This window comes from Hordeum vulgare, chromosome 4H (genome assembly GCF_904849725.1).
Source record: "Hordeum vulgare subsp. vulgare chromosome 4H, MorexV3_pseudomolecules_assembly, whole genome shotgun sequence".
Classification (NCBI taxonomy): domain Eukaryota; kingdom Viridiplantae; phylum Streptophyta; class Magnoliopsida; order Poales; family Poaceae; genus Hordeum; species Hordeum vulgare.
The window spans coordinates 49403811-49424325 of record NC_058521.1 but is presented as its reverse complement, the minus strand read 5'-3'; the positions used below and the strand labels follow the sequence as shown (position 1 = coordinate 49424325).

Here is a 20515-nt window from a genome sequence, read left to right as displayed (position 1 = left end):
TCTTTGTGAGTTGTAGAGCTTATGATCATCTTTATGACAAGCTCGAGTTCATCAAAAACGGAGTCCATATGCATCTTCTATGATGTTTTCGATGTTGGAGTTTTTGTCGGTTCTTCACTCATAGAGGTTTTCACATCTATTTATCATGACATTTTTATAGTGCCTTTTCTTAAAGATAACTTTTGTCATTGTTGGATATCCCTTGTCGTCATGAATCCAACAAGCTTGAGTTTGCTCAATTCGGAGCTCGTATGCGAAAGATATGGCAGTTCTGGTATTCATGCTTTTCTGTGTTGCATGTGGTCTACTTGGAATGATCCAAGCGGTAGTACCGCTCCCAGGAGCAGTAATACCTCTTATGGTCGGTAATACTGCTCTCACAGCGGTAGTACCGTTCTCGGGGAGAAGTACTCTGGCCAGTTCCGTTGGCTAGTACTGCTACGTGTGGGTCTCGACACTTTCCGTGTCGGACTGAGCGGTTTCTTGAGCAGTAGTACAAGGAGGTAGTACCGCCAAGAAAGCGGTAGTACCTCTTGTTACTATCGCGGCAGAACCCCTTTATATTTCTTGTCAGGTCTGCAGCAAGGCATGAGTGGATATAGGAGGTGGTACTACCTCTTATGATCGGTAGTATCACTCATGACAGTGGTAGTACCGCTCCAGCTGTACTATCGGCCTCTGCCTCTCTCGTTGACTACTGCCTTCTGCCCCAGTAGTAGTACTGTTCCTTAGAGCGGTAGTACCGCTCATGTGCGGGCTGAGGGGCAACAGTTGAATTTTTTCCTTCCTATTTAAGGGGGCCTTCTTCCCCAATGGTCCCTATCCGTTGAGCTTGTGTTTGCACCCCATTGTTGACCTTCTTTGAGCTTGCTAACACTCAATCCCTCCAACGATTCATGCTAGTTCTTGAGGGAAAAGAGATAGGAGATCTAGATCCACATTTCAGTCAATCACTTTCTCCTCCATGTGAGGGGAACCCCTTGGATCTAGATCTTGGAGTTCTACATGTTCTTCTTTGTTCTTCCTCTCATTTTCTTCCATAGCATTAGTTGTTGTGGAGGGATTCGGGAGAGAAGGACTTGGGCACTCCATGTACCTTTGCCATTGCATTTGGTGCATAGGTTTGAGTTCTCCACGGTGATACGTGGAAGTGAAGTTTGATAAGCTTATTACTCTTGGGTGCTTGGTACCCTAGAGCTTGTTCTTCTTGGGTGTTTTGGCATCCTAGAAGCTTGGTGGTGCCTCAGAGCTTAATCATTGTGGTGTAAAGCTCCCCGCAAGCGTTGGGGTCTCCAATTTGGTTGTGGAGATTGCCCCGAGCATTTGAGGTCATCGCAAAGCCACAATCCATTGTGGTGAAGCTTCGTGGTGTTGTTGGGAGCCTCCAATTAAGTTGTGGAGATTGGCCCAACCTTGTTTGTACGGGTTTGGTGACCACCCTCAAGGGTCCCTTAGTGGAATCAGAACATCTTGCATTGTGCAAGGGCGTGAGGAAATTACGGTGGCCTTAGTGTCTTCTTGGGGAGCATTGTGCCTCCACACCGCTCCAAGCGAAGATTAGCATCCTCAAGGGTGTGAACTTCGGGATACATCATCATGTGCCTCAGTTATCTCTTACCTGAGCCCTTTACTTATGCACTTTACTTTGTGATAGGTATATTGTTTCTTGTTATATATCTTGCTATCACTTAGTTGTTTATCTTGCTTAGCATAAGTTGTTGGTGCACATAAGTGAGCCTAGTTTTTTTAGGTTTTGTGCTTGACTAATTAAACGTTAGTTATATTCCGCAGTTATTCAAGCCTAAACCGTAATTATTTTAATGCGCCTATTCACCCCCTCTAGGCGACATCCATGTCCTTTCAATATGTCAAATGCGTGTATGGATTACTAGATATAGGGGGGATCTCCATGATATAAACCTACAATGTGCATTTGCAGTCCAAAGCAAATTCTTCAAATATGCACATCTTTAGGGGGAGTTTCTCTACATCTTGCAATCAAATTCCTTAAACTCTGCATTTACGCTTCATATATTTATCCCCATTGAAAACTTAACCTATTTTTCATCAATCATCAAAAGGGGGAGATTGTAAGTGCATCTAGTGCCACTTAGTGATTTGATGTATTGAAGACTTATAGGTTAAGGGACTAATGAGTTTATGAGTGTACACCTGCTCTATAAGTCGCTCAGGAGTTTGAGTTATTCAAAGAATATCGACCCCTAAAAATGAATGTCTTCATGTGAAGACTATGATAATTTCTCGAAGACTTTGAAAGCGAGGAAACTGATGTGTCCGTGAGGATATTGATGCGAAGACTTTGAAGCGTGAAGACTTCTATTTTTGTAGTTTAATTTCCTTCCTTTTGAGTCATAGGAACACCATAACGTTAAAGAGGGTGGAGGTAAAACTAAGGAAAAGTTTCCAAGTGATGCTCGTCTCAAAGCCTACACATACCCAATCCTTCGAGTAAAGCCTTTGGAAATCTTTTACAGTTTCATCAATTTCTTCAGTGACAAAGACGAAGATCTTCTGGTTTCCGAGGAAATTGCTCTAACTGAGAAGTTAGGATTTCGCTAGTGCAAATTACCTACAAGTGAGGAATATGAGAGACATGAAGACTTCCACACCTTGAAAGCTCCGACCGTTGCTGCACTACATGCCAGCTGTCCCCAAACCTTATCCACATAACAGTCATATCATTGGGGCATTTATGTCAAATCATATCGAGATTGCTCCCCGACTATAAATAGTTGTCCTCATGACCACTAGCTGGCTCACTGCTCTGAGAGAGAACTTGACACTTGTCATTTGAGAGCATCCCATCCTCTTAGGACTTTGAGAGAAAATCATTAGTGAGTAAAAATCCAAACACCCAATCCAAAACCCAAAACCCCAAAGTGATTGAGCATCATTGGAGAGATTGTTCCTGTGTGGAACCGATGCTTGTTACCTTTGAAGACCGTGCATCTTCCAGATGGTTAGGCATCACTGGTCTAGAGCATCCAGCAATAAATTGTGGATTGTAGGGTGACCGAGTTTGTGAGGGTTTGGAATTCTACCCTGAAGACTTACCACGAGTATTGGGAGAGGACTGTGTGTCCTTAGCTCAAGGAGAATACGGTAAGGACTTGGTGTCCTTGGACTATGTGTCCTTTGGTTTAAATACCAAGCCACTCCAAACCACACATACGACTGTCACAACAGTTGGAACTGGGTCATCAAATCACTGTCTTCATTGAGTACCTGGTTCTATTTCCTCATTTACGTGGTGATGAAATTGATTGTTAATGTTTGATGAATTTGACTGAAGACTTTCTCAATTTCCTCAACTCAAATTCTTCAAATCACTTGTTCTTCACGTGCTTATCTTGATTACGCTACTCGCGCTAAGTGTTAGTTTCATTTCATCATGATGACCATGCTTTTGTCATGTTACGCTTATGCATGAGTACTCATTCCACTGCAAGTTGTTCGTGACTTAGCAATTTCCCCACAGGGAAATTCCTCAGTTTCGAATTCATAAAAATCACCTATTCACCCCCTCTAGTCGATATAATGCACTTTCATGGTTTTGTATTTTTATGATTTTTCTTGACCGGGTGCAGATGAACCTTGGCTTAGAAGTGGATATCTGCAATCATTGATCCATCCTCTACCGAATATGCATGCTTTTTGAGGCCGACGTCAAAATCATTGACATGTGGAGCCCTTGATCTTTTTTGCTAGAAAATGTTTGAGGAAGGAGAGTGTAATTTCCTCTCATGCCAAAAAGGTGCCTATAATGTGGACTAAACATTGTTGTACTAGAGGAGAACTTCGATCCAATGTTGGTATAGTGGCCTCGCTACCGGATCACCGAGTAGAAACTCTAGGTAAACCCTATGCATCCTTCCTATGGTGGAACTCGAAACTACTTACATATATATATTAATCTAACTTTTCTTTCTACCAAAGTCTTTGTTTTTTCGAGTTTTCTCGTGGTATTATGTCTTGTGTTAGAGTAATTAATGAAGTTAGTTCACTCAAAAGTGCAATTGTAGGCAACACACAACTATTGGTTTCACCGGGAAAAAGCTACGCCTCTCCTGCGGGTTTCTTTGATTTGTAAAATAAGTAAGACGTAATAATATGATGGGATTGCATGTGCAAAACAAATGATTATGAAAAATATGTTTGATTTGAAGTAATAGGAAAACACAAAAATCTTGAAAACATAGTAAAACAAAGGTTTAAACATGTGTATCCCCAAAAAGAGTTTTAAACACGTGAAAAGGTAATATTACATTCTAATTATGCAACTTATGGTCATTGCCTTGTTCTCTGTGCATACTACATAGGAAAGCAAAAAGAGGATTAAGGAAAAGCCAAAGGAAAAATTTCTTCATTTTTCATTATCCTGGTTGGGAATATTAGTTTGGCACAAGAACTCCAATCATCAATTTAACTGCCAAAACATGTATAATATGCCAAAAAAATATGGGGGCACTATGGGTCAGCCGGCTGATAATGAAAAAATATTGACCACCTCGCTCACCGTTAGGTGGAGACGCGAATAGCCATGTGATCTTTTGCAACATGAGTAATGTTGTAGCAGGTCCTCTACCAAAGGTTACTTGTTGCAAATATTATTTTTCTTCTTAAACTATCTGCAACAAAAGTAATTTTGCAAAAATCTTCGCACGAGAGAATGTGTTGCACAAACATTGTTGACCATTTTCTACCATAATGTTTGCAGCATAATTTGTGTTGCAGAAAACCTTCTACTGACGATGATTGCCGGTGGCGGCGATCGAAGGAATGCGGGGATGTAGTAGCTTGATGGGAAGCTCGATCTCTATGGCCGCACACCGTGTAGAACGCGACTTGCACGCATCCTCCAAGCACGTCTACTACTAGCCTCGTCGACACGCTTGTTGGCGGCAAGTGTCGGAGGCGGCGAGCGCCGATGGCGGCGATCTGAGCAGCGCGGGAGGCGGCAACTTGATGGGGAGCTTACGAGGAGCACTAGAGGATACTATCCTTGATGATCCAAATTCCTCAACATATCACTCGTTGCAATGGAGGATATTTTAACACTTTTTTTTAGAAAAGAGGCTGGCGCCCGACTTTAAATTAATAAAGCCCTTACAACCAGCGCAACAGTTCAACGCAACACAGAAAAACAAAGGAAAATAATTTCGGCAAGATACATGGATGCCCACGAGCAGCAACAAAGCTCAAAAAAATACATAAAGACATTGGAGCTCCCAAACATGATCCGAGAACCGATGTTGCGAAAGAAGCAAAACTCGAGAACGAGATCAGCTGACAGGGGAAGCTATGCCATTGTCGTCGACTGTGCGTCCCACAGAATAGTGCCATCTTGTTCCATCACTAGAAGGAGCCCCCATCTCCTTGCCCTGGCTCGAAGGGCGCCGCACCGTCGGACGATGGAGTGCTCACCACCCTAGAGCGCAGGTGAAAACTGGCGCCAAGACAACACAGGGAGGTCTTCGAGCACAGCCACTGCGCCGGGCCTAGTTCCTCAAGAGTGCACTACCGTTGAAGCATGGATCGTCACATGACAAGAAAAAAATGTCATACACAAAAATCACCCACAATTAGGAAAATGAGACCTTGCTCACAGGACGGAGCCTCCAAGGAGGAAATGACGCCACAATGCCGCCACCGCCGGGTCTGGAACATGCCAAACCAAGGGTTTTCACCCAAAGCCCATGGTGAATGGAGGTCACCCACGATGACACCTCCAAGGAGGGAAACGACACACAGGGGCGTCGCTATCATCGGCACCGACACCGTCAGGCAAAACTTTTGCTCGGGATACGACCCCCACCAACCAGGTCCATTAGCCATGGCCGGCTAAGGCAAGATGTGGACGACGCCCAAAGCATGCGAGGTTGCCGTGAGGAACACACCCGCTCGACAGACACTCCCAAAATGGACCACGTCGTCGCCCAAGCGGCCGAAGTGACACACGAGAACCCGCACAACAACACCCAACGAAATGTGTCGCCGTGTCCACCGTTCGGAGCCGCCGCTCCGGCGACCAAAAGGATCCACCCTCATCAACCACTCACCTGGCGGTGGATCGCAAGAATGCAGTCGGCCACCCCTGCTGCCGCGATGGCGCAAATCTACCACCAACTGCATCCCAAAGCTTGCTCATTGCACCCGCACGGAGACAAACCCTAAATCTGGAAGACCCGACGCCCACAAGAAGCAGCCACGATGGCCACCCACGAGGAAAGGGACCATGCCCAAGGATGCCAACGGATCGGCCCTGGAGCGTGCTGGATCCGGCGGATAACACTGCCAAGTTGCAAAACATAAACTATGTAATAAGCTGCTCTCGAGCCGTCCGTTCAAAAACAGATACGACGACCATGTAGGCGACCATGTAGGCGGCCGACGCGCATGACATTATCAACCGGTTGATGCCAAGCGTTTTCGAAAAATATATGTTTAGAAATTTCATTCGACGATGAATCTAAAAAATATTTTTTTATGACATACAACACATTTTTCCCTAATCAAATGCAAGACCTAAAAAATCAATGTCCGACTCATAGTTCCATCTGATGGGAGTATATGCGATTGTTTTGAATAAAAATGGATGACAAGTGCCAACAAAAAGATAAACATTTCCCCTGATTCAAATCCTTGCTTCCCATTTTTTTTACTTTACTTTTCCTACGAATCAAAAGGCCTCACCTTAGGTGGTCCTGCACGATTCCCCTTGGTGAGTGACGCTTAATAGTGCCTTGGCGTGAAGCAGTGTTGGCTCCACCACGCACACACACACAGGGAGTGAATCAGAGGTATAGTATCCCTGGGTACGTGTAAGCATAAGCATCTATAATAAATAGTGGGAGTAGAAAAAACCAAAATAAGATTTGGCCGTAGCAAGTGCATAATTTGCATCTGTGACGCAGACCAAAAGCTGGAATTCTCTGTGGCGCCCGTGTGCAGCTGCCCCCCCGCATTGCATTGCTTTCTCTCTCCCCTCGCGTATGTTGTGGCCCGGTTCGTGTGTCGCCCAACTTGCTACTGCATGCCGTCAAAATCATGGTGAAATACCCCCGCAAAAACATTACAAAAATCACGGTGAAACAAGTTTACTGCCTTCGGTCCAGATCATCGCATGAACTAAAAGTTACTTCAAAATCATTGCCATCCATGTGAATGAAAACTCGCTATACTTAGCTTCATCATTTTTTCATAGGCTACTCTTACAAAATTGCTCCCTGTAAGTGTCAGAAAAACATCTTAAGGAAATAGAGGAAGTATATATTACTAGCTGAGGTAGATGGTCGCATATGGTCAACAACAATACGTACAAAATTCCTCTAAAAATACGTGTAACAAATGATGATATTTTTTTAAAAAACAAATAAACGTGAATGCTCGCATATATGCACATACACTAAACTCTATGAACCCATACGCACACACACATTATTCATATAAACACATCTGAAATACTGAGTTGACATAACATATTGAGATTGACGAACTCGTCATAAAATTTGCACACCAAAAACTGTGGAGGACTAGGCATCAAAAAGCTTATTCCCCAAATCAATTGCCTTCTCATGAAATTTTCTTTTAAGCTTCTCCACAAACTAGACATACCTCGGATTAACTGGTTCTTCCAACACTACTCTCTTGACTTTAAAGTTAAACCGCACAACCCCTCTTACCTTTGGAAAATCGTTAACGCGCAAATTCGACCCCTCCGCACAATCTCCTTTGTCCTTACCAACAATGACGCCTCCACCTTCTCCCGGCTCGATAACTGGTTGCTTACGACCCCATTCCACCTCACCCTTGGTACTGGTTTCTCAAGTCATGCAAAATGGTTTACTCGCTACTCCGCAGAACCGCCTAACCAATGTAGCATTTGTAGAGCTTGCATCTGTTTTGTCTTTGTTGGAGGATGTTACCATCGGTGATGCGCTAGACGACAGGTTCCTCACCCATGACTGCTCGTCCTCCTCGAGGTGGGCCTACTCGCTGCTCTCCCCCGACCACGAGATTGATCTCAACGCCTGGTATATCTGGAGCTCCATGGCACCTATCAAGGTCAAGATCTTCGGTTGACTTCTCTGTCGTGACACGCTGAGCACTATGGTGAACTTACATCGCAAGTCCATTTCCGCCGTTTTGACTTGTCCTCGGTGCAATCTCACTTTTGAGGACGCGACACACCTGACCATCCATTGTACCTACGCGGCCCAGGTCTGGTCCCTCTTGGGGCTGCAGCCCCCTCACTCCTTCAACCTAGTTTGGGAGACTACTACGCCGGTCGGCCTCGACATCAACATTTGGCCCACGGTCGCCCTCGCCATTCTCTGGAAGCTATGGGACTCAAGGAATGCTCGTGTCTTTCATAACGAGCGACACTCACCCTTTGATACTCTTCGCAATATTATCTCAGATTTTACGCTTTCGTCCTTCAAATTTAAGGACCCCGTAATTAGGGAGGATGTCATGTCATGGCGCATGTACCTCTCCTATTGATGTAATCCTTGATGTAACTTGCCCTCTGGGGCTTTGAGTAATATATACAGGTGGGAAAACTCTTCCCTCAATGATTGTTAAAAAAAACAAAGTTGTCAAAAACGTCTTTATAGTGATATAAACGTTTGTCTAAGACTTGAATTTTAGTGGGTTGGTTCCACCACAAGGAGTCTAACAAATTGAGCTACGCTCAGTTCGTCAATTGATGCCATTTTGATGCTTATTATAATGCAAAATATCACATCTTATATATAAGGGGAACTCTATGACACACTTTTTTTTATGAATGTCACAACACCTTAATTTACTAGACCAAAAATATGCTTAGCTCAAATAATTGTGTTCTTGTTCTTGTAAGCCCTTAGCTTGTTGTAAATATAGAGGATTTTCGCTGAAGCACACAGTTTTGTTCCATCTCTATCTGAAAGCTAATTTCATGATATTTTAAGTGAACAAACACGAAAGCTAGGGTTTGATTTCCTAGCAAAAATATAAATTCCACTTGTACAACGGGGTAGACATTTGTCACCTTAGTACTCTATGTTTTTTACCTGCAAAAAACACTCTAAATTTTATACGCCTAACTAGTTATTCTTATACTCCCTCCGTCCCAAAATAAATGTCTCAACTTTATATTAGCTCTAGTATAAAATTGTACTAAGTTTAAGACACTTATTTTGGGATAGAGGGAGTATAAAATAATGTTCCAACCTACAACTTAAAATACCTAAATATGCATACTTTTTCCTGGACAAACACAGACGGGGCCATATTGTGGTTCGCCACAGAAGATGATGCTCTGAAAGAGGGCATTGTAATTATTGCGGTGGGCCCGAAAGGTACCTAATGAAAACAGGGGGGTCCCAGGGTGAGAGGGACGTGTGTTTGGTGGTGGCCTCTGATGAAAGACGACTCTCACTTTCGTGAGCTGATGAGAGTGAAATAAAGCATGAAAATGTCTCCTCACAAGTACTACTAGCGTGTTTTATTTATATATTTTCCACCATATATTCTAATCCATCACCTTAAATGCCAAAGGAAACCAAGCATAAAATGATGGAAGGAAACATCATATCACATCATTACCACTCCAATTTATGCCATCAGTTGGATCGGAAGATAAATACTTTTTGGGATTCGTATATTTTACCGGTAACATTAAGGTGTGCACCCTCATAAATATATATATTAAAATGTGCACATACACTGATAGTTGTAGGGTTAGGAAGATGGTGGTATTTTTAACTCACCAGCAAACTAACCTTGGTTGGATGGTTAGATGGACCGTAGTATCACAGTCCATCAGAATTCAAATCCTGATGCTTGCATTATTTCTGGATTTATTTCAGAATTTTCGGCGAGGCGCTTACGGTAATTTCGTAAATCTCAAAATGACATGCCGAATCAGTCTCTTAAAGGTGCTCATAGGGGTAAAGTGTGTGTGTGCGCGTTCATAGACGTAAATGTATGCGCGTGTATATAAACGTTTGCATCTGTACTATGTTTAAAAGAAACTCACCAAAGATTATACCACCGATTTGACGTTTTGATATCTCATTTGTGATATTCTTTTAGTGAGAGACGGTGTACCCGTCGATAGTGTGTGGTAACTTGTTAATTTAGAACACCACAACTGAACTTTGGGCTTCAGTAAACATTTTGTGTGAGGGTGAATATATGACCAGTGTTTGTCTAGTGTTATAACTCGTGTTTAAATTTTTATTAAACTACGCACAATGAGTTTTGTTTCTAAAATGAGTAGAAGTGAACAGTTAGATGGTCTTTGCTTTTGTAAGAAATATATACAAATATAAGTGTGACCTTATTTGTCCCGTAAGGAAACATATCATGTTTGAATTCCCAAAACACTAAGTGCACAAAACAAACATACATGCATCCTGACGGCACACACCGTACGCGTACTAAACCATTCGAATCGTGGAACTTTTTATTTTTGCATACGTAAGAAAAATCTGCTTCGAAATGACTATCTCAACATAGCGTCCGTAGAGAAGGCACATACAAAAATGCCTGCGACTGACATGTTTTTAGTAAAACCCAACCAAAAATAAAACTACAAAAAACTTAGCAGCAATGGACCGAAAGACAGAATGAGATCGATACCATTGATTCGCTATTACAACTTACATGAAACATACATCTATCGATTAATTAAGGGCTTACTTGCAACAAAGAAATTCCATACGAGTAACCGGTTGGAAAACTTCAAGAGAGTTTTTCTCCATGATATCCCTCATTATCGTTTCCGAAAACATCTCAAAATTAGGCGGTCGAAGCCAGAAACCGCGATCCATGTCACAAATAAAATAGGCCTTCCAACATACTCCCTCCGTCTCAAAATTCTTGTCTTAGGTTTGTCTACAAATGAATGTATCGTGACTAGATACATTCATATCTAGATAAATCTAAGACAAGAATTTTGAAACGGAGGAAGTAAAACGCATCCATCCACAACGAGCTCAAACCCCTTGGCCATGTCTTGTGCCAGAAAGGTCACATGCCAGTGCACCTATAAGAAGGGTGGAACAGCAAAATTACCCCCCTGCATACATAACAACAATTTTGTACCGCCAGCAGTAGCTTTGTTCCCCTCTAAATAAAATAAAACCATGTTTCAATAATGCGGAAAGCACCACCCCCGCTTTTCAGTTGGGGTTTTCCCCTTTTAAAAAGATTTAAATCGCAGAGGAACGCAGCGCAGGCGAATCCAGCGCCCCCTAAAAAAGTTGCTAGAGAGAGAGAGAGAGCGAGCGCCCGAGAGAGGCGAGAGGCGAGAGTATTTCTTCTTCCCCCTCTCAGAGGAGGAGGGCTCCGAGGTCGCGAGGCGAGGCGACGCGAGGCTCCTCCCCCTCCTCCACCAGCAGCTCATCACCACCTCCGGCCGCATACTATTATTACCATCCATCGCCCCGTTCCTCCCCATCCTCCGACTGGTTGATTGGCTGCCCCCCCGGAAAACTAAGAACGAACAAGAAAGAAAAAAAAATCAAAAATAAAGATCTCCGCTTTCGCCCGTCGATCTCCGGTGAGGACCGGCGCCGCCAGCTCTCGATTCGCTCGCCCGTTTTCTTGCCTTCCGGGGCGCTCGTCCGTCGTCGCCCGTCGGGGATCCGGTGCCTCCTTTTTTGCTCACGCCGATTCCGATTTGTGTTCCTGCAGGTGGTGGTTGGTTCCGCGGGCGCCCGCCGCTGGTTCGTCCAATCCTGCTGTCCGCGCCGAGCCCTCTCTTCGGTTCCCTTTCCCTCAGGTGAGCCGGGATTCGCTCTGTTGGCCTCGGCTGCTTCTGATTCCTCTGCGTAATTGCGCGCCCGTTTCCATTTCGCAGGCCGGATCGAGGGCATTAGGCAGGGAGGTATGGACGTGGAGGGCAGGATGAATTTGGAGGTGAGTGGCCCGCTCTGAATCGAAATTCTGGTGAATTATTCCATTTCCCCTAGCTCGGGGTCCCAATTGGAAAGCCTGATGGGTGCTGTGTTGATTTGGGAGCAGATTGGATCCAAGGACATGGAGGTGGAGACCAAGAACCTGAAGCTGGAGGACCCGCTGCCTTCCTCTGAGATGGACATGGACGAGCCTGGCGTTGCTGAGAGCGCCGACGTGGATGCCACCAATGGCAGCTCCAAGGAGTGCCCCTTGACCCCCAGGGATTCCATGACCTCCAAGGTTTCTGTCGCCAAGAAGCCGAGGTCAGTCAGCACCGACTTCGGGGATGAGCTGGACCTTGAGCTCGGGAGTGGGGAGCGAGACCCCGCCAGGCAGCAGGACAGGAAGCTCTCCAGGCAAGACCGGGTCGAGCTCAGCCGGTTGTTCCAGCGTGCAGTGAGCTCTCATGATTGGGAGAGCGCCGATGGCCTGCTGGGCAGAGCTGATGCACAGGGACTCAATGACGTGCTCTGCGTCGCGGTCGATGCCATTTGGTTCTTGAGCGACAAGGAGGAGCTGTATGCGATCGTCTCCTTGATCAAGAGGATTGTGTCGGCGGGTGCGAATGATTTCACACGCGCCGCGCTCCGGACATCGTTCCTGGCATCGTGTGTGTCGGCATGCAGGGGGCGCACGACCAGCCTCTCCGATGCCGTGAGCTTCATGGGTCAAAAGTAAGTCTGTCCAAAATGGTTTTTGATCGTTACAGTTTGTCTTGAATCACATGCTTTGCAATTGTATTACCTGTGTCGAGTTCGATAATTCCAATTCATGTATTTGATCGTTACAGTTTGTCTTGAATCACATGACTTGCAATTGTTATTGCTCGTGTCGAATTCGATAGTTCCAATTCATGGATTTGATCGTTACAGTTTGTCTTGAATCACATGCCTTGCAATTGTATTAGTTGTGTCGAATTCGATAATTCCAATTCATCTTTTCACCTTATATTGTGTACTGTTGTGACGGCTTTGAATAATTCTTAGGTTGCATGAACGCCTCCAAGAATCCCATGGCGATGAGGTATTGAAGGCAGAAGCAAGTGCAAAGGTGCATAAGTTCACAGAATGGGCTCTGAAGTGCATTGGATTACACTCCCGTGTGCGCGAGAGTAAGGGCCGAGGAAACCATGGCACAATCATTGAGGTTCAACTTCAGTTATCTGCTTTCAAGACATTTCTGGATATTGCTGATAATGATCTCACCGGGAAAGACTTCACTGAGGCCTTTGATGCTGCATGCTTTCCTCTTACACTGTTCTCAAGCACCTTTGACCAAGGATGGGCATCAGGGATCTCGGCATCTGCTATACAAGGGCTGTTAGAGTTGTTGGTAGAGGGTGGCGCAGACAATGTGAACCAATGCTTCCTTGAAGCTGCACGCTATGGAAGCACTGAACTCGTCCGCATCTTACTTCAGGTAATGACAAAGCTTCGTCCTCATGTGCATCTTACTTCAGGAAATCATAAAGCATACCGAGACAATTTAGGTTAATGACACCTGTTGAGCAGATAATGTAGGTGCAACACAACTAAATGGCTGTTAGTTTCTACCAGCACACAATAGTCCCCTTGTATACATGTATATGGAAAGTCCGAAACATTTTCTGGCTTACCATATTTCCTCTGCTAGTAACTGGAGCTTTTCTTTTGACTGGGAAACAGACCTTTCTTGTGGAATTTCGCCATCATGTTTGAATGTATTTGGCGTAAACTGCTTCAGTCTTCATGAACAATGCATTGTGAATATTCATGCGCCTAGATGACCGAACCTTTAAAAATTGTGTGCAGGCCATATAATTATTCCTACGAATCAGTTTATAGACTGCCTACTGGTGACTGTCTCATCCAGATCTGTACTGAAACCTACTTTATGTGGTGTTCATCATGGCAATTTAGGTGGAGCGGCTCGTGCTTACCTTAGAGAGCCTCAGAAATACATTTTTTTACTAAGTTGAGTTAGTGCTTTGAAGAGATTAAAGTGAATATTTGAAATAGTAATTGACGATGGTTATCTCGATGACTAATCTTTCCATTATATAATAAACAACTAATTTTATACTTTTAGTTGCATGGATGCTCAAGCGCATTACTGTATTAGAATGGTGGAAGGTAGTATTACAGAGTTGACCTGGAAAGGATGATAAAATATTTAGGTAGCTAACACAAACGGAGGCATCGATTATTTTCGTAACTCATTTCTATATTGCGCTCATTTCTATATTGCATCGCTATTCAGGCCAGATTAAGAAAGCTACGTAGGCTCACTATGTACAAGGCATGCGGCTAAAATGAGCAAAGCTTTGCATACTCCCTCAATTTCCTTTCTAAGTCATATTGTTTTCCTCGTTTTATTTCATTCTCCTTTTACTATCTCTCCCCCATTTCAGTGGTACTTATCAGAAGGATAACATGTACATTTGCTCATCTTAATATATAGTCAACTTAATCCTGCCCCACCTAAAATATGAGTTGTATGTTTGGAATGAGCAGAGTAAATTTTATCTTAAAAAAATTAGAGTAAATTTTATAATTGGTAGGCATCTCAAATATGGCAGGTGGTGATATTAATTTAGCGGTGCTTCTGGATATCAACTAAATCATTTACTTCCTTCCCTTTTCTTATATATGCTAGGAATCCTTAAAAAAATACTTATGAGGATTAACACTTTCCTCTGGAAGTGTATATAATTTTTTTGGATGCCGTAATTTAGAAGCTATATATCTTTTTAAGAAGAATTTCCTATCTTGTGCTTTCTGACATGTGACAATTTTTCTTTTTCTCTTGGTGCAAACGTACCATCAATCATTGGCAGCATTTAACGTATTTAATGTTTTCACTTTTGTTCAGATTGCTCAAAGAAACAGCTTGGACATTGATGTGGATCTAGCCCTTGGCTTTGCTGCCCACTACGGGAAACTCGAAACCATGGGGTGCTTAGTTGAGGAAGGTAATACTGTCGCCTTCCTTGGGCCTTTAATGCGGGCAGCTGAGCGTGGATGCCTTCAAGTTGTGGAATGGTTTGTGAACCGTGGCTGTCGGGACATGGAGCTTTGCCTGGCCCTCACTGCTGCCACCTCTAGCAGCCAGGTTGAAGTTGCTGCCTATCTCCTGCCTCTAGTCCCCCAAATTGTTCTTGCCCCACTCAGCATCGAGATTGTGAAGGCTGCTGGCGAGAGGAGCACAGGTTCCCTCCAAGGTGTGGATTTTCTTCTCCGGTCGGACTTCCTCAATGACCCAGCGGCCACATATGCTGTAGCAGACAGCATAGCAAGATGTGCTGATGAGGCTGTAGATGCGAAGCTTAGGTCATTCATGCTCGAGCAGTGGTCAGAGGAAGCCTTCTTGGAGGGATTCGCATCTTCACAAGAGCACTTTGTCAACATTACAAGGATAATGCAGAGGGGCGAGTCACCAGTCGCCCTGAGAGAGCTCCCGCTTCAGCTGGTGATCGCCATGGCCTACCTGCCACTGTACAGGGAATGCAACGAGTCAGGTGGGCGGCTTTTGCCGCAGAGGCTAAGAGGCCAGCTTGTGGAGGCTGCAGGCAGGCTGGAGGGCCGGCAACTGGACAGGGGCACCCAGCAAAGGGAGCTGCTGGCTATCCTGGAGCACCACCTCCCGCGTTTTCTCGTTCAGACTTGAACCAAGGTGGCCGCAACCTGTACTCAAACCGCATCTGCATCGGCATCGGTCATCGGTCTTCGCAAGCAAGTAGCAAAGGGCGTCGCACCCACCATCCATCCATCTTCATCGTACCCTGCTTGTCGACATCCGCAATGGTAGCACCACCCCGAGATGGAGGCTCACCCCCCTGACTCTCCTGGAGGCGCTCTTCGGAGAGTATATAATTTTGGTACAAGGTGTCAGTGTCGTGTGCGTGCGTGTGTGTGTGTGTCTTGTGCGAGGCGTCTGTTGAGTATTTACCGGAACCGCAATCGTCAGCAAAAAGATGATATAAGCATCGTCGTCGTTGAGAAACATGTTTCTCCAGTTTTCGGTAAACCGTACATATGGCCGCCTGTTGTGAGTTGTGACTGAAACATGGACTAGTCATCTGTAATCTTGCCTTCCTTCCCAAACATAAAATCGAAACCAAATGAAAGATGGCTACTCCCTCAGTTGTCAATTGTCATCTCTTGATGGGTTGGCTGTTCCTGTGACTGTGTGCTGCATGTACTCAACCACTGCCCGAGTTAATTTTGGGGAACCAAAATTGATGGAGCCTGAGACATGATGCAGCCTCCATTCATTCATTTGGAGCGCGTTCAGACAGGGGACCCTCCGCCGGGTGTAAATGGTCTTTAGATGTCCTGTCCCTTGATGCCAACTGAAGCCCTACAATGAGTGAGTGAGGGAGGGAGGGAGGATTCAGAAATTTGGTCAGTTGAAAAGTCAGACTCGTTGGTGACAGAAATGTTGTTTTTAAGAGAACAAATAATGCAATATTTGATTATTACTACTACTTCCTGCGATCCTAAAGTTGCACTAAAGCTGCGACAATTAATTCAGATAGGAGGAAGTACTATTATTTTCTGGTGTTGAAAGAATATATCGTGTCTAGTGGAGCTGAAAAGAGAATGAAAGCAAGCAAAGGTTATGGGAGCAAAAATGATATGTGTCGTTGTCGTCGCGCTTGGGAGATTCCTCGAGTATTTTGCTTGCGAGTTGGGGTCGGTGACGAGTTCGAGTTTGACAGCGCGGGAGAAAAGAGAATGAACTAACTTTCAGAAAGGAAAAAGAGATGTGACACCAGTCAAGGGTAGCTTGTAGTACTACATGTTTTACTTCAGGCTCTGCAAGGCTTTTTCTCCCGGAAGGGCAGTTCTGTTCCGTGGTTTGGCGATAAGGGTATATCTCAAACAAAACATGTCGGTTAAAGCAGGCGGTAGGCAGTGGCGGAGCGAGCTCAATGTGATAGCCTGGGCAGCATATGAAGGCTCCTAATGGCCGGCAGCTATTTTGTGATTTGCTCATGAAAAAGCTGAATTTTCTTCATCCTTGCCATTATTTTAAGTAAGAGATTGCAAGCTGAGCCTGGCAACTGCCCAGGGTAGCTGGGCGGTGGCTCCGCCACTGGCGGTAGGTCGTTTGCGTCATCTTAGTGCCTCCTTCTTGTGCAAACACATGCCTCCGCCCACTGAGCATTTTTTAAATTACTAGCTAATTGTCCATATGTTGCAACAGGTATAAACATATGTTATTAACTGTATTCATAATATCACTGTTTCTTCTTTGCACATTCAGTTCGAAAGGAGTTTATTTTTCTTTCTCTTTTGAAACTGCTAAAATATACCAGGTTATGCAAAGTGGATGGCCTACAACAGGAGCTGCTGTAGTGTGAAATTCGCTATATTTTCGTTTTGTTTGTGAAAAGTTCATTTAACCCTCTCAAGTGTTTACTTCTACTCTCTCCGTTTTAAAATAAATGTCGTCGAATGGAGGGAGTACTTTGCTTCCTCGACTATTCCTGGGGACATCCTACCCTCTCAACTTTCAACACTACTGCAAATAGTCTCCTAGGTCGGATTTGGAGGGCGGTCTGGACCAAACAAAGGTTATTCAGAGGGTCGGATGGGCCCATTATGTTTTTTTGTTTTTTGGGGGCTGCCCCATTATAGTTGAGGGGGGCAAAGGGCGGCTCCAGCCGGAAATGCTCTTTGGAGGACGAGCTCCATGGAGCTCCTTTTTTTGAAAAATTAGAAAATCATATTTTTAAGTTTCAATTTTTTTTGAAAAAAATCACGCACGTTCATACGGATGTATAATACATGTGTGTGAAATCTGATGATGAAATACATTACGGCTAGAGCTACACAAAAAAGACAAAGTCGTGTTTTTTGAAAGGATGAACAGTACATTCATTGTTCACCATAAAAATGGAGGAATTTGTCTTTTTTGTGTAGCTCCCACCATAATGTATTTCATCGTCAGACTTTATACACATTTAAAACACATCCATACAAACATGTATGATTTTTTTCAGAATTTTATAAAACTTAAAAATATGATTTTTGATTTTTTTCAAAAAAACAAGCTCCATGGAGCTCGTCCTCCAAAACGCCCGGCTCGAGCGCGTTTTTATGGCCGACCCATTTCGGGGTTTCATCCCTTGGGAAGGTTCTAGGACCTCCCCTGAACCGACTTTTTCTGTTTTTCATCATTTTTTCTTTATTTTCCTTTTTATTTTTCTTTTTTGTTCCTTTCTCAGTTTTTTCTTTCCGTTTCCTTTTTTGTTCTTGTTTTTCCAATTTGCGAAATTCTTTTAAATTCGTGAATATTTTTTCAAATCACGATTTTTTCCCATTTTGATTTTGTTTTAGTTTCTTTTACTTTTCAATATTTCATTCCCAGTTTTTCGTTTTTCTTGTTTTTGGGAATATCTGTTTTCATTGAATACAAAAATAAATAAATCAAAAACATGTGTTCACCATAATTTTAAAAAAATGTTCATCCAATTTTCTAAAAGTTAACCCGATTTTTCAAAAAAAGTGTTCTTGAGTTAACTTTTGTTCATCAAGTTCAAAAAGTAAAAATTTCCATTTATTCAAAAAATGTTCATCATATTCAAACTTTGTTCACCATACTTTTCAAAAATGCTCGTAAAATTCAAAAATTCATCCTTCTTTCTAAATTTTCATCCAATTTTGTTAGAAAATGTTCTATAATTGAGAACTTGTTCATCAAGTTCAAAAAAAACATCAAACTAAAAATAATCATGTGATTAAAATATTTCCATTAATATCTAAATTCACTAATAGTTATTTAAAATCCTTAAAAGTTTTTCAAATTCGTGAGCATTGTTCAAACTCAGGGATTTTTTTGGCTCCACAAAGTTTTTGGGAATTCACTTTTTTGTAATTTTGGAAACTTGTCGAAATCCCGAATTATTTAAAGGAGAAAATATAAAAGGAAATAAGAAAATAGGGAGTTTCCCGCTGTCGCTCATGGGCCGTCCCAAATGGGTGCGTGCACGTCCGACTTCTGGCACATACCGCGCCGAATAAGAGGTCCCGTGGCAAAGTGGCTGAAGAAAAATACGGAGTACTTGAGGGCGCTGAATGGGCTTTTCTCATGATATTTTTGTGGGAGGCTGGAAAAGAACACGAAGTCACTGGGCCTTGCGAATAGGCAATGTATTACCTTAGCTCGGTCCATCAGACCAAGACCCAGTAGTAATAATATTTGATGTAAGCAGCAGTTGGTCCATTTTTTTTTTTTTGACAATCTCCATTAGTTATTGTTTACCGGTGGGCAAAAAGCCCTCAACCTTTCAAGGCCTTGACCACACCAAACGAGGCTGGGCTCATATTCTAGTTTTAAGTGAGGATAGTTGGCCCATTTTTTCTTCTTTACTTCTCTTTTTATTGAGCTGTTTTATGCTTCATTACAAAAGGGAATGTATTTGGTTTTCTGAACTTTGATAATGGTGTCTGTTCTACCAAGATATGAAGTTCAGTTTCAAGGCTGCAAATGAGTTTACCTACAGCCTTCAGTTGATCTACCTTCTGGGGATTATTAGACCAATCTAAGATATAAATGCTACTGTGGATGCAACATCATTGTTGCAAAATAAAAAGAAATACTCCCTCCGTCCCAAAATAAGTGACTCAAAATTGACTCAACTTTATACTAACTTTAGTGCAAACTTGAGTCATTTTTGAGTCATTTATTTTGGAACGGAGGGAGTAATAAATAAACAGTTGAGGAGTTATAATACTGATCTCATGGACACATTCAGCTGATGACCAGGCAATGGTAGTAGCACCATCTGAAATTTCTTTATCTCAACAAAATTTCAAAGGTCGCCTTGTATGGTTACAGAAAACCCCAGTATAACACAAAATGTCAAAGTCTTACATATCTTGTCCATGCTCCTGGCAGAATATAAAACTTGTGATTTATAATTTATCGCACATGTTCTATTTCTTATAGTGAACCCTACTTAAATTGCTTACTGTGATAGCAACCCTCCAGTTGCTTATAATGGTCAGTCTCAGTCATCATGCGTTGCTGGACGAAACAGCCCCTCCGTGCTTACTTAGGCTGGAATTATCCTCTGAAATGAATCAGTCAACACTCAACGTTGCACTGCCATTTGACACAACCTGGTAGTATTATAGTGACAGAAACTGGTAAGCTAACACAATTCTTTGGGAGCTTGCTGTAGCACAAACCGAGGAATCTGCAATTATGTTCTGTCACTAACAATAATCTGCTTGCAGGTTAACATGTTGAATAACCGCATGGCCGGAAACTGACTCGATGATGCATAATGCAACGTTCTAAGCATGCATCAATGCATTAAAATGTTACCAAAAGCAGCCAATTCAAAACATTTGACTAGACCGCCCTTATGAAAGAAGCCAAGTCATGATACAAATAAGATTTAGGATACATTAACCAATGAATTTAAAATAACTATGTGCACTTTGCTAGTCAACAGAAGAGAATAGTCACTTATCAAGAACTAATATAAATGGTCAAGTTGAGGTGGATGTTCCATGACAGAAAATCTGCACAATCTTGTTCAAGCAATGCACCAAAA

The 20515-nt window shown here is 43.1% G+C and overlaps 1 protein-coding gene across 2 annotated transcripts; it reads left to right on the top strand.

Moving 5' to 3' along the window:
* The first annotated feature begins 11233 nt into the window (after positions 1-11233).
* On the top strand, positions 11234-16088 carry LOC123447828 (ankyrin repeat protein SKIP35-like). Of its 2 annotated transcripts, XM_045124515.1 has the most exons (6): positions 11234-11569; positions 11704-11791; positions 11870-11928; positions 12034-12641; positions 12954-13386; positions 14818-16088. In XM_045124515.1, exons 3-6 carry the CDS (start codon positions 11899-11901, stop codon positions 15610-15612), a joined length of 1866 nt encoding a protein of 621 aa, XP_044980450.1. In that variant the 5' UTR covers positions 11234-11569; positions 11704-11791; positions 11870-11898; the 3' UTR covers positions 15613-16088. The 2 variants fall into 2 exon arrangements, with proteins under 2 accessions (XP_044980450.1, XP_044980451.1); XM_045124516.1 differs by having other exon boundaries at positions 11704-11928.
* Positions 16089-20515: the final 4427 nt, after the last annotated feature.

Excerpts from the sequence above, each read along its gene's own strand:
- LOC123447828 (XM_045124515.1), top strand. The coding sequence starts at position 11,899 with ATGGACGTGGAGGGCAGGATGAATTTGGAG. Across the intron at positions 11,929-12,033 it reads AGGGCAGGATGAATTTGGAG|ATTGGATCCAAGGACATGGA; the intron begins GTGAGTGGCCCG and ends ATTTGGGAGCAG. Across the intron at positions 13,387-14,817 it reads TCGTCCGCATCTTACTTCAG|ATTGCTCAAAGAAACAGCTT; the intron begins GTAATGACAAAG and ends ACTTTTGTTCAG.